Source organism: Alosa sapidissima, chromosome 21 (genome assembly GCF_018492685.1).
Source record: "Alosa sapidissima isolate fAloSap1 chromosome 21, fAloSap1.pri, whole genome shotgun sequence".
Lineage (NCBI taxonomy): Eukaryota > Metazoa > Chordata > Actinopteri > Clupeiformes > Clupeidae > Alosa > Alosa sapidissima.
Genome location: NC_055977.1, coordinates 16,288,029 through 16,304,723, shown reverse-complemented (window position 1 = coordinate 16,304,723; position 16,695 = coordinate 16,288,029). Strand labels below are relative to the sequence as shown.

Here is a 16,695-nt window from a genome sequence, read left to right as displayed (position 1 = left end):
ACTCTTTTCTGTCTGTAGGGTCAAAGTTGAGTTCACTTGCTCTCTCCTTCCCCAAAGCCTAACCAAAGCAGAATGTGATGGTAGACTGAGGTCCTTTGGTCAGCCAGCTCCTTTTTTTTTGGATGCAATAAGTATGTTAGGCTAAACTGAATCTAAAAACGGCTGAAGAATATTTCAGAATTCACAAACACTGTTTCAGAATCCATCACATTGAGACAACCTACCAGAGTTAGGCTTTTTGAAAAATATAATAAAAAAAAAAAACGTGTAGCCTAATTAATAGCCTACCACCGAAATTATTCAAATTAGAACGCTAGAACGTTCTGTTCCACTAATGTTCACACTTTTAATGATTGGTTTTGGGGTGAGGGCGGGGATATAGTTACATTTACGGCTTTCTCAGACCTATCTACTCAAACTACGCAAACATACGTAAACTACACACACACAATGAAAAGGCTCTTTTAAATAGATCAATTACTCGATGGATTTGGGTAACATTACTGCAGGGTGGGAGGAAGGGTGGAGTAGCTGCGCCTGCTCGTTTCTCAAACGGGGGTGTGTACAGGCGATAGTTTAAAATCCTACAGACATGCGTATTGGATTTTGGGGTTCAAGGGAAAACGCCATATTGGATCACCGTAGCTAACAGTTTACAGCTAGCGGTTTGAAAAAGGACCACTTATTGATCCCCAGTTGCTTGGGCGTTTTAGCACTTTTGCTTCTCTCTCCATTTTCTACAACCCCCTTTTTTCTGGAGGGCTATCGAAATCTAGGAACGCGTGTTTACTGAACGGGGAACACGTTGATTTGCGAGAAAGGGGTGTTTAAAAAAATAAGTTGAATGGATCCGAGGGTTGCTTGGATTCAGCCGGAACAGAAAGGACCTGCGAACGCCTTATGGATGCATGTCTGGGAAACGTCTCAGGTAGTCCGGGCTAACTCCGGTCAGCATCACAACCACCACAATATTTGTGTCAATTCTCCGGTGTTGGACGGTTTTAAAAATGTTGCGGCCGCGGCAACATCAAGCAAAGGCGTCTGCAGCAGCAACCCAGCCACCACCGTAAGCAGTCACCAGAGCAATGCAAATAACAGCACTAACGTTAACTCACGAAATGGCACTGCAATAGCTGGATTTGCAACGTTACCGAACGGCAGCGCTCAAAACGGTATGATTGCTTCATCGTTAAACGCCAATGGAGTAAAGGTAGGTGTTGAGGAGGCCAAAACGTCTGTACAGACGGGCTCAGTTTCTTCGTCGTCCTCAGTGGAATCTGGAGCGGACAGTCCATCTTCCAATTGCTCTAGTATGGGAAGGACTACTAACTTTAGCAATGTGAACGTTAGCGGCAGTGTTCTCACAGGGAATATGAACAGGAATACTGGGGGTCCCAATCTGTTTTTTAGTTTCAGTGAGAATATGTTTAACAATGTCAACCACCATCACCACCACCACCACCACCATCAACGCCATTCGCATCAGGAGCAACAGCAGTATAATATTCAACAAAATTGCATCAAGCGCCACCCGTTTAACCCGTCTGCAATCCATAATCACCACAATCACCACCATCCAGGCCGAAGGAAAAGTGACAACAAAGCGAGCACGTATGGAATAAACTACCAGCTGTCTAATTTGAGTAATGGCAATTATGTCAGTTCTGGGACGCCGTGGAAGACGAGAAGATACAGCCTTGGGGTGGACGGGTGAGATTTTTATTTCACGTTGAACAAGGCCATTTCACATTGGATCACAATTAATGTTCCGTGTCCTGTTCACTGATGCTCATCTCAGCATTTCTCTTTCGTTTTTCTAGAAGCTGTAGTCACGCCGTTAAGCATAGCAACTAACCTAACTCTTAAGTTACTCATGACGGTTGGGTTTGTCCTAAAGCCCGACCTAGCTAACGTTAGCTTGCTGTTTCAAGCCTTTCTGTACTTGACGATTGGCTGAGTTGCTAAGCTAATTTTAGCCAATCGAATACCCTCCGCAAGCTAGCTTCTGTGGCTAGTGAAGTGTTAGTTGCTAGCAGCTAGCCAATATGATTTGTTAGTTAACGGTATGGTTGAATGGTTAACTAACTCAAGTCCACTTGTCCCAGTGACTACCCACTCTTATCAATTTGTCGTCAATGATTAGTTTGGTATGATGTATTTAAATTTGGCGTTGGTTAATTTAGCCTTGGTTAATTGCTTGCATACTAACGTTAGCATTTCCAAAATTAGCAAACTAGATGGATTTGAAAAATGAGACATTTTGCCCGATGTTCACCACAACACTTCAACATTACTTTCTAGTGTAACTATAAATCAAGCTCATGATTATTGAAAGATGTTTTAACTTTAGATCTCCAAATCTCGGTGCATAGCATCTGTTGTGGTTCTGAACTTGACGCCTACCATTAATGTCACTGAACATTATTAGTTCACGTTATAGTGGCAAGTGAAATTTGCCGATTGGAGGAAAGTACAATTTGGCCAAGCCCCCTGGTGTTCTCCAGAGAAGAAAGGACTACAGTGCCCTGTGCCGTTTTCCTCATCATAATCTGTTTTGATTAATTATCTCCAAAAATCTTTAGATTTAAAGATTCAATTTACACGCTTATGAAAATTATGCAATTTGATGTAAATTGTCACATGCTTACAAAACTGAATGGCATGTCAGTGATCCTGCGCGTCCTTTCGTAACCCTCCATTACGAAAGGATTCCATCTGTTGCATGAAGTTGCGATATTTGCAATGGGACTGTTGCACCTATATGAACATTTTCTCTGAAGGAATTTAAACTCGTAGTCAAAACAGAATTATGGCTTTGCTGATCTTATTTATCTTGATTTTTGGTTTGGGTTGGTCACTTGCTGTACTTCTCAAAAGGCTGCTGCTCAGGCTTTAAGTTGATCAAGAATTGTACTTTTTATCAGCTTTTAAGAGTGAAAGTTCAGTTTGGTCATCACTGGTGAAACAGGATATTTGCACACAATTAACAAATCTAATTAGGCCAGCCTATTAAGTTTTATTAGTACTTCATAGGGGCAGCCTTGGCCTACTGGCTAGCGCTTCAGACTTGTAACCATAGGGTTGCCGGTTCGAACCCCGACCGGTAGGCACGGCTGAAGTGCCCTTGAGCAAGGCACCTAACCCCTCACTGCTCCCCGAGTGCCGCTGTTGTTGCAGGCAGCTGCGCACTGCGCCGGGATTAGTGTGTGTTAACTGTGTGCTGAGTGTGTTTCACTAATTCACGGATTGGGATAAATGCAGAGACAAAATTTCCCTCACGGGATCAAAAGAGTATATATACTATACTTATAGTGCTACAAAATATCAAGGCTTTCTTTGTTTTTACACTGGAACACAAAGTCTAATCAAGTTGCGTTCAAATATGATATAAGTTCCAATGAGCTCCTGGAACTTGTATAATATTTGAATGCAATGCATCCTGAGGCAAATGTTTCCAACAGTTTCTGAATAAAAGTTCTGGTATGCACTAATAACTGAACTTACTGCCCTAACTAATTGCTAACTTTTCCAAGGCTTCATGAGGAGATTGTGGACTTCTACAACTTCATGTCCCCTCGACCAGAAGAGGCGGCCATGAGGAAGGAGGTGGTGGACCGGATAGAAACGGTTATCAAGGACCTTTGGCCCACCGCAGATGTAAGTGCGACAGTGGAGGATGGGCCTTTAAACTCGGAATTACTACAGCTGACACTGCTCACAACCTACTGCTCACAACCTACTGACCTATGTCCCTTGCTTTATGTGCCCCTATCTAAGTGTAGCCGTTCACAGCACTGGGGACAATTAGGTTTCAGGGGGGCGGGAGGTGATGGACACACTTAAGTTATTAAAATTAGTAAATTTTTCTCAGTTTACTTAATTAGTCAACTGACCTTAAGAAAGCTGCCACTCACCCGGTCAATCATAATTGGTGTTCTGGGAAGGTTATGGGAAGTCAATCACTTCCAGCTAATGATCTGTTTGCTGACATCCATGCTACTGTTCTCTAAAGAACTTGACATAATTATGTATACTTAACAGTACTTGCAGCTCTGTAATGGAGTTCAGTCTGTGGAATTCATACCTTCAAGAACTCTCATGCTAAGCTAATAGCTACCTGCGGTTCTCAAATGCCAAAATGTCTCTGGATGTTGTGTGTGTATGTCTTCTATCAATCTGCAGAGCTGCAGTGTTAAATCTTGAGGATTGTTTGCCTTAAAACTTGTACATCACCCTTTCAAGCTATGAAATAGTATTTTTAAATGTGTGACAGACATGCCCCCCCCCCCCCCCTTTTTAAGAATTTGAAGATTTGAGTATCAAATCTGGTGAATTTCTTTTTACAATATTTTGTCTTATTCAGTGGTATGTTTCTTTCTCTCACAGGTGCAAATATTTGGTAGCTTTAGCACTGGCCTCTATCTCCCTACCAGGTAATTCAGGTTATTTAACTGAAAATTACTTGTCTTTTTGTTTTCAAGACAAGTTGTTGGTAGCTTTTTCTCCTTACTCAATGTGTGGGTTAAATGTAATTAATTTAACCCTCCTGTTTTTTGTGTAGTGACATCGACTTGGTGGTCTTTGGCAAATGGGAGAGGCCCCCGCTTCAACAGTTGGAGCAGGCACTCCGGAAACACAACGTGGCAGAACCGTACTCCATCAAAGTACTAGACAAAGCTACGGTGAGTGTCCAGCATCGGACTCGGACTGTCATGTGTCCTGCCTTGTTGTCTGGCTGTGTGCTTACCATCGCAGTGCATCTAATGCCCATTTTGTTTAGAACTGGGTTGAAGTACATACATTTTGAACCTGACTAAGAAGTAATATTGTAGAAGTCTACTTCAGAACCACCTACAATATTACTCCTGGAGTTGGTTCAAGTCTAATCTCCATATCCGTCAGTCACATTGACCTACTAAGACTTCTAGGAATGTGGCCATTTTTGTCTGCGTTGTCCATGAATGATGTAATGATGCGTTTTGAGGTTTTACTTCTTCAAAAGTCTGAATATAATGTTACTAATGATTTTAAAATGCATAATAAGCATATCCATAGTCTGTTTACTGTCAGTTTGAAAGTAGAGATTGACAATCAATTCATACAAATCCAATGAAAGGTTATAATGCCAAGTTGCTATGACTTATCTCTCGTTTTATGATGAAACCTGTCTTTAAATGGTGTGTCGAGTGTCCTGAATAATCTTTGAAACGACTCTCCTGCTGGATCTCAGGTACCCATCATCAAACTGACTGACCAGGAGACGGAGGTGAAGGTCGACATCAGCTTTAACGTGGAAACTGGCGTCAAAGCCGCACGCTTTATCAAGGATTATGTGAAGGTACTTTGTATGACTGACCTTCAGGCAAAATGGGTGTGTCATCATTCCCTAATGTAGGCGAGATCAGACTTGGCGAAGTTGCCAATCAGGCAACTTTTTTTTTTTTTTTTTTTTTTTTTTTTTTTTTTTTTGAAGGGACCTTAACTCATTGAATGCCAAGCTGTTTTCAGAAGCTTTGTCCTAGAGTGCCAGCAATCTAGACCATTGTTGATGATTTTTGTACAGCCACAGCATATTCTGTGTTATAGCTATGAACACATACAATGGCTCGTTTAAAAGGTGAGACTTTAAGCTCTCAGTGGGTGCAAACCGTGTGTTTCTACACGCCTCTGTTCCTGAGAAATCCCAAGCTAAACAGTGGCTATTTTTCATCAAAATCGCTGTTTTTTTTCTAGAAATGGAGATATAACGTCTTTCATGAAATATGAAGTGTTGTCTGTAAACTTTCCGGGAAGTGATCAGCGAGACCTGGCGAGACTGCCACCTAGTGATAGACCCACGAAAATGGCCTGGTTTTGAGATGACGTGCATGAGTCACTGATTCGACCCAAAGCGGCAACAGAGTTATGATAAAATGTCCAGATTGTGCGTTTTCATGAGTTTTCGATCGTCATATATTTAATTTCCATTCATCAGAGTTCCCAAAATCACATATAAGGTGTGTTAGAGTGTCTAGTTTCGTAATTAAAAAAAAAAAACCTAAAAACGTAATATTACGTTTTTGGCACTCAACGCACGGGAAGGAAAAACGTAATATGTTTTTGGCACTCAATGAGTTAATGATGTGCATATTTTTTCAAAACAGGATTTTCTCAGCCAAAGAGCCTCTAATTGGAGCCATCTCTTTTTGAGCACCCCTACTTTCTTTGTCTTTCTCCCACTCTGTGCTTGTGTGTTTAAATGCGAGCTGGTGAAAGATGCGTCCTGACTGCAAGGGTAGATTATGGAAATGTGTAAAAAGTTGAAGAGCCTGAGCATGTGTGTTGACGGATGCACTGTGTGTGTGTGTGTCTGTGTGTGGGGGGGACAGGGTTAGACATGAATCTCTTGTGCGTGCACGCTGCAATAGCCTGCAGTCAAATGTAAACAGTGAGTCACGCTCCAACTTCGGGGCTATATGCAGCCATTGGAAAATGAGGACGGGCTCAATTCCTCTTCACCTGATGTGAGTGTCAAGATGGGTGGGTGTAGCAGGGTTCACAAGGTCAATTTACCATTCGCTCAGGTGAGTTTAGGTCTGCTCTGAAACCTGTCCCTGTGTTTTTCACACACCAGTCACACTCAACTGATGATGAACTGTTTTTTGGGGGGTTTCTTTGCTCATTAGTTCCAGTTTTATGGAGTGAGTTTGTTTTTTGCCAGATGCAGATGTTTAACTGAAGGATGGTAGCACTGAAGTCACGCTCACACAAACAGATCTAGGCTAAGTGCTAGTTTAATGTGCCCATGTCTTTTTATAGTTAAAGTTATAGTTAAATTTTAAATGATTGGGAGGGTGTCCTAGTTGGCCCATCCACCTGTATCTTGGCTCACTGTGTCCCTCAGCGACCAGAGGGTATGACGTTACAGTTTTCAATATTGAAAGTGGTAAAACTACAGGAAGCAATAAATGGTAGTACCGGTAGCAACACCAGCAAACCTCAAAGAATTGCAGTTGGAAGAATGTGTTAATATACCGTAAATAACATTACTTATTGCCGTTTCAGTTTCAAGTGTTGGTAGCGAAGTAATACTGATGGTAATCTCTGACTGATGCGATTGGTTAGGCAGGACCAATGATTTCAAAAGTTAACGCAAAGGCTACGCCCATTATGATGCTACAATTGGAAACATGTACAAATGTGCTTTCAGTCCTGTCAGATGAAAATATTTAGTGTAGCCCCTCTTGACTGTGTGGTGTTCTTTTCCTCCTTCCTCACCTCTCTCCACCCCCCCCTGTTTTTGTGTGTTTATCAGAGGTACACCGTGCTGCCTTACTTGATCTTCGTGCTGAAGCAATTTCTCTTGCAAAGAGATTTGAACGAGGTCTTCACTGGAGGCATAAGCTCCTACAGCCTCATCCTCATGGTCATCAGCTTCCTGCAGGTGAGAGCTCGTTCACCCAAGACATTTGAACGACAGCCATGAGAGTGGATACTTTATAGCCCTTTCATAGTCTTAAGAAAGATACAGGTACTCAGTGCATGGAGTTAAACAAGTAGGGTTTGGTACATTTTTGCACACAAGTGACATATTGTGCATTTTTGATGGTGGAGCATCGTCTGTGTAGCCTCTTCAGAGGGTTCTTCAAAACGTGCCCCAGCCTTGCGTTTACCACTGTGTCCATGTTGCTTGTGTAGACTATGAAACAGCCCTTAGTCGCATCTCTCCTGAAACCAGAACAGTCAAAAATGTCAGACCCGGCAGATGTAGTAGTAGTATGAAAGACTGAAATGTACATTTCCCCATAAAATTATACTTTCAGTAACCCAGAGCCTCCAGGTTTATGTTCATTTCTATATTTATTTAAGTGGCTAAGGTAGAGGTGCGCACATCCAAAACGCAGGTGCAGGACAAAAGGGTCAGACAATCAAAAAAACAAAATTGAATGTCTGCACACTTGCTCCCGTTTTGCTGAAGTACTTGGTGAAATAAAAGATAAAGCAAAACGGGAGCGGACATTCAATTTTGTTTTTTTATATTTATTTAAGTGTACATTTTTAATACAGTGAATCCTCTCAAGATCTGCCAGTTTTATATTCATCAAATATATATTTGAACAAAGTTAACTATTAGTCTCTCTTTGATCAGAACTGTTGCAGATTTTAAGACTAATCAGTCATGCATAATCTGTTAAAATGCTTGCAGTAGACAGTGCAAAGATGCAGAGATTCTTTGATGTTGGCAGTTACATTTAAGATTGCTTGTGAAGTCTAGATTAATTAAAGGATTACTTGCCTGTTAGCCGGACATATGGTGGGGGAAGTAATATCAGTATGCGGAGGGAATGTTTCGATGCTTTTAATCACACCTACTTATTTTCCACATTGGCATGTCTGGCAATTTAATAAATCTCTGCCAGCATCCCTGATTATCATCAGAAAACCTAATGAGCTCATTGAGATCGGTTGACAACTGTAAAGTTGTCATGCTGATAATTTATTGAAGTGAGTGTATGCAAAACTGAATGTGCAATTTTCTAACTTAATGCAAATAATTATAAAGATTACCATTTTATGTTACGTTACATTAGCAACCATACTTTGATATAGCAGGAATAACTGAATAGCCTACAAGAGTAGGCTACTTGGCCTTAAAGGGGCTTTCTGTCATAGCTGGAATTCATCCTTTTACACTCTTCGTACTTGGAATGCTTGTTGTGGTCAAGTGTAAATGGATTGGGCCAGAGCCCGTTTAGAGGCTGCCATTAGACACAGGTCTTTTCCTATTCACCGGGTAAACATTTTTCCAGTCCATGCACACAAACGGGCCCAGTGAAATTCTTTCTCAAACATTTGCCAATTTTTTCTTAGACGTTGACAAGGTGAACTGGCAAAAAGTACTTACTTTAGACATCTGTAGCTATACATGTACTCATGAAAGCAAAAAGGTAGGCGGAGGACAGTGTAATGATGTGTAGTGTTTAGATGTAATTCAAGATGATTAGGTGCAACCGCAAAACCACAGGGCAGGTAGTTAGAATGGATTCTCTTTAAATGCATTTGAGCACATCTCCATTGCCCTAACTTGTCCTCTGTTTTTTTTTTTTTTTTTTTTTTTGTTTTTTTCCTCCATTTTCTTTCTTTCACTGCCGCCAGCTGCATCCACGCATCGACACCAGGAATCCCAGCGTGAACTTCGGCATGCTGCTGATCGAGTTCTTTGAGCTGTACGGCCGGCACTTCAACTACATGAAGACGGGCATCCGGATAAAGAACGGTGGCGCCTACATGGCCAAAGAGGACATCATGAAGGCCATGACCAACGGCTACCGGCCCTCCATGCTCTGCATCGAGGATCCCCTGCTGCCAGGTAGGCTGATCAGTGTCTGGCATCCATGTGTTTGCAAACATGAAGGGATATTTTGTGTGGTTTCAGAGATAGACTTAACTTGACTCAGATTTTAGTATTATGGTTGCTGCCCTTTTGGTGTTTTAAGATGAAAAAGGCCCCTCCTTAGATAAATGGTTGAGGAAACCATTTTTGATTTGAAGTGTTTCCAGTAATGTGCACTTTACAAGTACTGTTTTCTTGTCAAAAAATCACCTTAAATAATGAATCGGTGTGCACAGAAGACGGGAACAATGGTCATCTAGTATCCTTTAAATGTTGTCATTATAGGTCTAGATGCTTTTCAATTTTTAACAAAAACAAAAAAAAAACTACATCCCAGGGGAAGGCAGTTAATGGGTAGATTCTTCTTTCACAAGCAAGCAGGAAGCGCCCATACTGTCTTGCAGGTTAGAGCAGAGTTAGGAACCTGACTGTGTGCCTCTGCGTGTGTGTGTATCCAAAGGGAATGATGTTGGGAGAAGCTCGTATGGGGCAATGCAGGTGAAACAGGTGTTTGACTATGCCTACATCGTCCTGGGCCATGCGGTATCGCCACTGGCGCGTTCCTACCCGAACAAGGACATTGACAGGTGAGTTTCCACCTCCCACTCATTATTATTTTACTCGTATGTGCACTCGGACATTCCTAAAGCAAGTGGTATGCTACTCCCTGCACATTTAAGGCACACGACACCCCCACATGCGTTGATACAATAATCACGCGCAGCGTGCGTGGAACACAGATGCTGGACTATGTTTGGGCCCTAAGTGGGAAGCAAGTTGTTGAAAATTTCTTCTGTAACAATTAATGTGCAGTGGGTGATGCTGATGGGCATTCTAAAGTGTGTAGCCTAATTGGCCACTGTTACCCATCCAAAACAACTTACATTTTTTGCTAAACCTGTTTTTTTTTTTTTTTTTTTTTTTTTTTTTTGCAAAACACTTTCATTTGATCACTCCCTTTTCCACATCAGTTAATAAAAACTGATATGATGTGCCATCTCTAATAGCTAAATATGATTGGTAATGGGTGGATTGAAAAACCCACCAGACACTGATAGTCGCTGTTTCCATACCATTGAAAATTTGTCATTTGCAGAATCTGTTTCCAACAAAATGGCTCCCACATATCGTTTCCCATACCTTCCCCTTAAAGCTGCAGTTGTCAAGTCCGACAGATTGAGGGGACTTAGCCCAAAACATTTTTCCAGTCCTCTCATTGAGTTTGTGCTCGTCAGTGTGCACCAGAATGTGATTGGTCAGATCTCACACAGCCCTGCTCTGATTGGACCAGAAGAACCGGGAGCTGTGGATTTTTGCAAACCAAAGAACAGGCTCTAGGTGGAGGTAAAAGTGCGGGTTTTTTTTTTCTAAAACCGGCTGATTTATGTTCTGTCAGAGAATAGTGTCGGTTTCAGTGAATGTGATCAAAAAAAATCTTGCCAACTGCAGCTTTAAGTAAACTTGCTCTTTAACTTTCCCTTATTACACTTCATACCCAAGTGAAGCTGATTTCAGATAGCTATTTCACAGATATTCATACCCATATCTCTGAATATTCTTCAGACGCTCCGCACTCTGAACAATATTCAGAGATATAGGTATGAATATTGAGTTGCCCCTTCACACGTATAGCACAAGAGATTGTCTGTGGCAGACGCATTCTCACATACGTCTGCCGAACAAACCCTTGTCGCTTATGGACGTTCCTAGTTACCAGTCTATGGAACTAAACAAGTAGGCTGAAGGTGGGTGTTTTATAGATAGCCTACAGTGGCTTGACAAAATGTTGCTGACTAGCAAGTTTGCAATTGTGAACATTTTTTGCTAGCCTAAAATGAGACATAAACAGCTACATTTCTTTTGAATTGCATTTGAAATTGTGACTTGCTGTTCAGTTTTAGTTAGTCATCACTAATGCATAGCACCACTGCCTACCTCCATTTAAAAAAAAAAAAAAAAAACTTCTTGCATGTAACACTTCTTTCAGCAACATGTGACCTAAGTCAGTCTAAACGACGAGGGGAGTCAACACCCATGTTCCCTGTGAATTCTCCAGACAGTTACCAGCTGTATTTGCAAATGGTGCCCAATCTGATATTACATAAACTTTGTACAGGGGAGCTGGCAAGTTAGGCAACTCATTTTGACACGTGCACCTCCACCCCCACCGGGTAATGTCTAGGTAACTTGAGGATGTCGGTACATGTTTGAAAATGGGAATATCTCCTCCTCCTCCTCCTCCCCCCCCCCCCCCCCCCCCCCCCCCCCCCCCACACACACACACACACACACACACACACACACACACACACACACACACACACACACACACACACACACACTTTCTCTCTCTTCTCACACTCCCCTGTGTCCCATACCCTCTTCCCACAGCACTTTGGGACGCATCATCAAGGTGACCCAGGAGGTCATCGACTACCGGGAGTGGATCTTCCAGAAGTGGGGCGGCCGTGCAGAACGGAACACAGGTCAGTATTGACCAACTGACCAACTTCAAACCCACGCATCAATTTTTGGTGTAGCCTCTGTGAGACTGAAACTTCAGTAAGCTTAGCCTTTTACTCAGTCCAGACACCTAGCAAAAGGATACCAGTGGGGAAAAGTTAAGTGTGATAAGCGAGGCTGATATCAGTATTTTTATTTTATCAATTTTTTTAAAAATTTAATTAGTCCAAAGCGAAAAAAGGCTATGCCAGCCAAAAAGACTTCCTTCCCAGCAGCAGTGCCATTCAAACCCTGCGGCCTCTAATTTACAGCCTCTCCCCTGTGTGATGGATAGTGTTATTAGCGCCTAGCATTAGCGCCGTAATGAAAAGGGTGACCTTTGTGTGCTAAAGCCCCTGCCAGGGGCTCTGTAGAACACATTGGTGGTTTGCCCAAAGCGAAGAAGCGTACGTGACCTCGTCTGATGTGAACAGACACACTGGGTGGCTCCTCTGAGTTTGAGCCCATATGGATATCTCTGATGGCCTCAGTGGTTTATAGTGTGAACTGACCGCAGAGGTTTTGAGAGGTGAGATTTAGGGGGTGAACGATTTTGGAAAAAAATCTAATTGCGATTTTTCTCACCAATATTGCGATGCGATATGCGATTATTTTTAAGCTCTTTATCTTCTGTCTTATTCAACAAAGACAAGCAATTTATTATTCTATAGTATGACCAACACAAAATTAGGTAAGTTCAACATAAACTGTTCTTTCCTGGAGCCCAGGCCTATGTTATGATGGCATTAGGTCATTGAATAAGATTGATGAATGAAATATTTTTTATTTAACTATTTTAATCACATTAGTAGACCTATATTTGTTGAACTTCCGGCCTTGTAAACATAATGAAATAATTATTCTTATACGTTTCTATTTTGTTTCTATTTACAATTTCATGTAGGTATGATCTTTCGTTAGTTAACAGTTAGGTCTACATGCAGTGGCACTGACACGGCTTCTCCTTGTCCTGTGCTCTCCATACGCGCACACACACACACACACACACACACGCTCCTCTCCTCTGTAGGCTACTTGCACGTGAATCGGAACAAACTACTGTAGATTGTTGCAGCGTAAATAAATGCGGCCGAATGACCGTTCCCCTCGGTGTTAACTAAATGTTAGCATCATCAACAGCGCAGCGCAATACGCATGCATGCAAATTTAACTAGTTTGTTCATATCACAACAAAGCCAATCGCAGAGACAAAACTCTTTAAACAGGCAAAGTTATAAGCAGTTAGCAGCATGTATGTAGCCTAGAGCCTTAGCTGGTAAGCTAATGTTAGAACAGCTGGGTTTTTGGTGGTTAGCTGTGTCAACTACTTGCGGATAACATTATGCATCAATGCATTACCTGTAAGATGAAATGTTTGCACTGCCAACCCCTTCGATATCGCAAATGCCCCCACTGTCATTGTACTCCAGTAAACAAAGTCCTCAGTGCACAGGTGAATGGCTGCTGTGCAGCCTAAACAGTCGTAGATTTTTAATAGTCAGCTGGACAAGTGAACGAAGTTACCAGCCAGAGTAGCAGCACAGGGGAATTATGAACTAGAACCAGGGATATGGCAGGTTTGAGCAAAAGGTAATGAAGAGGTTTTATTTTTAACCAAAGTAGCTCAACTGGTCAGACCTTTCTTGACCCTGTTAGCTGGTCCTCTTGTTTACGTTTTTTGCTTCTTCAGTGGTGGGTGTGAAGTGTCGGTGGCACGTCGGCAAGCGCAAATAAATGCATTTTGGTGACGTCACCTATTACGAAGCGTAATCGCAGCCTTTGTGGTTTGAAAATCGCTTCATCATATCGCGATTATTATCGCAAATGCAATAAATCGTTCAGCCCTAGTGAGAATGCTCCTTCAGTGTCAACCTCTTAATGGCCTCGTACTGTCAACCACCTTGCATGGGGATGTTTAGACACCACTTGGAAGTGTAGACACACCAGTAATATTTACCACACTTCCTAAGTTATCAAAAATATCAGTCTCATCTACGTGTAAGCAAAATGTGCAGCTCTGAACCGCTCTCTAGGTTTACATTAGTAGATAATCTGCCCCGTGGGCTTAGCTCTCCTGGCATTCTTGGCATACTTGCCGCAGTATGAGAAATGTCATTACGCTTCCCATTTAATGTGTCCGATGTTGTGTAACCTGGATAGAGACAACTGTGCACTGCTGCACATATTTAACATGGCTTTGGGGCTGTGGATGACGTAGGCACTGCTTTTAGTCAACTAGTGCGGAACTTGTCTGTGCTTTTGTCTGTAGCGTTGACATCTCTGGTTGGTTCTTCCCTCTTTGGCTCTTGAGCGTATCAATTGAAAATATCTGTGAAAAATGGAATTTGCCATCTAGTGGGACATGCTGTGCAGGTGTTTAGGATGATAACTTCAGGATCAAAACTAAGAAACTTGATGGGAATTAAATCTCTGCTGTAAAAACATTGGCACATACCGGTAGTTCGGAAAAGTGTTTACTTGGAATATTGTGTTACTCTCCATAGAAATAGGTGCTAGGGACTATAAAATGTAAAGGGAATTTGGCTACTGTGTTCGTTTGCAGTAATGGTCAGACATACTTGTGTTGAGGTGCTGTGGCCTGGGATGGGAGATAATTACATTTGTGGAATTAGCACTTGGTAAGGGGGGGAAATAAGAGATCTTATCCTGCGCAAGCATCAGGCATCACTCATTTCAAACTGTTTCACAAATGCATCCGCGAATGACTCCATTCAGCCTAACTTGCTGCTAGTCTTTGCAATAGTTTGTGGGGTGTTTGTCAACACTGGACAAGCAGACCCAAGAAATAGATCGCCGATAACGGCACTTGTGGCCAAAACAAAGGAAACTACCTGAACTATCGGTCATGTATAAATATCCTCGTTCACTTCTCAAGTGACTATGGTTAGAACAGCATCAGGTGCTGACGTTGTCACACACCTTCCACTGAATTATGTGTGCATTCACTCGTTGTCACCGCTGCAATACTTTTTATGATGTGTAGAAATAAATGTATTTCCAAATTGGACAACACAGGGTGTGTGTGTGTGTGTGTGTGTGATGCTGTAACCCTGACTCTGTTTCGGCTCAGGTGTGGTGCATAAGGACCCGACTGAGATGGTGGACTCCAGCCCTCTGCTGGGCGTGTCTGTGGAGGACCAGCAGCAGAGGGACTCTGTCTCGCCCCACAGCGCAGACTCCCCCATGTCCCTGTCCAGCCCCCAGCAGCACTCATCGGCCTCCTCCACCTCCTCACTGTCCGGCGGCAGCGACATAGTAAGACAAATGGGCTCTCACCTCTACGTATACTGGAACAACAGATATATGGCCACTTAAAGTGGATTTTCTTACAGTAATTTCCTGTGTATTAGCCACATTCTGTATAAGCTGCAGCACAGTGTTTTATGCAAGTTAAAAAAAAAAAAACAATACTATATTAATACCATATTAACTGGTCCTGTGTATTAACCTCATAGCTGAAGAAACTTTGCGAAATCAATGTATAAACCGTGGCTAATAGTTAGGGGAAATTAAGGTTTGCAATTGCAACCGCAAAATCTGTCCAGAAAAACCCCAGTTAGACATGTTCCTCAAGTCGTTCAGATTTCTTGTTCTCAGAGCTGATTATATATTAGTTGTATGATTGCTTCAGGTGGCTTTTAAACGCTTTCCATACCACCTCTTTCTGCCCTCCAGGACTCGGACCCGACCCCCTGCGTGCCACCACCGTTGCCCCAGTACCCGCTGCCCCTGGCACTGGGTGCCCTTCCCCCTGCGCTCCAGATTAGCACGGCCAAACCCAACCTCAGCACGGCACTGGGCATGCCTCCTGTCTCCCAGGTAACGCAGCACAACTCCTCTCGCATCGCAGGAAAGCATAGACCAAGCCAGGTGTCTTGAACCGCTGGTGTTTGTAGTTTCTCTCTTTTCTGTATTGATTTCAGTAGCCTCTAAACTAAGGATAAGGAGGCTCGCTCCTAGCTGCAAGTCTGAACTTGAATAATTTGCTTACCGTCAGATGCCAATAAATGAATCAGTAGATTTCTTTTTTTCTTTTAATATTTTTTTTTTTTGTCTTGTTTTAAGTAGAGTTTGGCTATATGTGTGTATATATACGTACGTACTTTTTTAAATTAGCAAGAAATAGTGTGGTACAATAAATGTGTAGCAATAAGATGTATCCGATGTATCATGTCGTCATGTTTAATACATATAGGAGAATAGCGGAGTGGTTCTCAAAGTCTTCTAGAAGTGTTTGAAGGCTGATCTGACCCACTTATAAAATGCATCATTATAAAATGATGCTTCTTTGGCATCATTTTGGTTGCAGTGTGTAACACTCTTGTTCTCCCACCCACTCTTCTCTCCATCTGCAATCCCTGTTTCACATCTTTCTCCTCTCCATGTCTTCTCCTTCATTCTTTCTTCCCCTCTTTTTTTTTTTTTTTTCCTTTTGTCCTCTTTCTTCATTACTTTCTTGCTCTCTTCCCTTCACTTGTCCTGTCCCTCTCTCTGTGGATGGCCCAGGGCCGAGTGTCCATGCAGGGTGGGCTCCCGCTCCACGCCTTGCCTGGCAGACAGGTGTGTATGGCAGACGGACCCCCACCCCCATACCTCCACATGCCCCCCCCAGCCTCCCCCAGCCCACTGCCTAGTCCCCACCTCCACCATAAGGTATGCGCTGGCACGTACACACACACTACACTCGAGACAAACACACACACACACACACACACACACACACGGATACATTAACAGCATGCCCCCTTTCATTTTTTGCCCTTAATCTCCAAACCTCTGTGTTTGTATTGCCGTGTGTG

General features: G+C 42.5%; 1 protein-coding gene across 5 annotated transcripts in view; it reads left to right on the top strand.

Moving 5' to 3' along the window:
• Positions 1 to 603: 603 nt before the first annotated feature.
• Positions 604 to 16,695, top strand: part of tent4a (terminal nucleotidyltransferase 4A) — a 35,276-nt gene continuing 19,184 nt past the window's right edge. For 3 of the 5 annotated variants that reach the window (XR_006026040.1, XM_042075780.1, XM_042075779.1), the window contains exons 1-12: positions 604 to 1,710; positions 3,534 to 3,657; positions 4,387 to 4,433; positions 4,562 to 4,682; positions 5,231 to 5,338; positions 7,295 to 7,423; positions 9,136 to 9,349; positions 9,834 to 9,960; positions 11,765 to 11,859; positions 14,967 to 15,151; positions 15,572 to 15,715; positions 16,403 to 16,549. Coding sequence is in view for 4 of the 5 variants with exons in the window: in XM_042075780.1 (XP_041931714.1) it covers positions 845 to 1,710; positions 3,534 to 3,657; positions 4,387 to 4,433; positions 4,562 to 4,682; positions 5,231 to 5,338; positions 7,295 to 7,423; positions 9,136 to 9,349; positions 9,834 to 9,960; positions 11,765 to 11,859; positions 14,967 to 15,151; positions 15,572 to 15,715; positions 16,403 to 16,549 (2,307 nt within the window). In the remaining variant the exon portion in view is untranslated. The remainder of the gene's footprint in view (positions 1,711 to 3,533; positions 3,658 to 4,386; positions 4,434 to 4,561; positions 4,683 to 5,230; positions 5,339 to 7,294; positions 7,424 to 9,135; positions 9,350 to 9,833; positions 9,961 to 11,764; positions 11,860 to 14,966; positions 15,152 to 15,571; positions 15,716 to 16,402; positions 16,550 to 16,695) is intronic. The other 2 variants (XM_042075782.1, XM_042075781.1) reach the window with 1 other exon arrangement.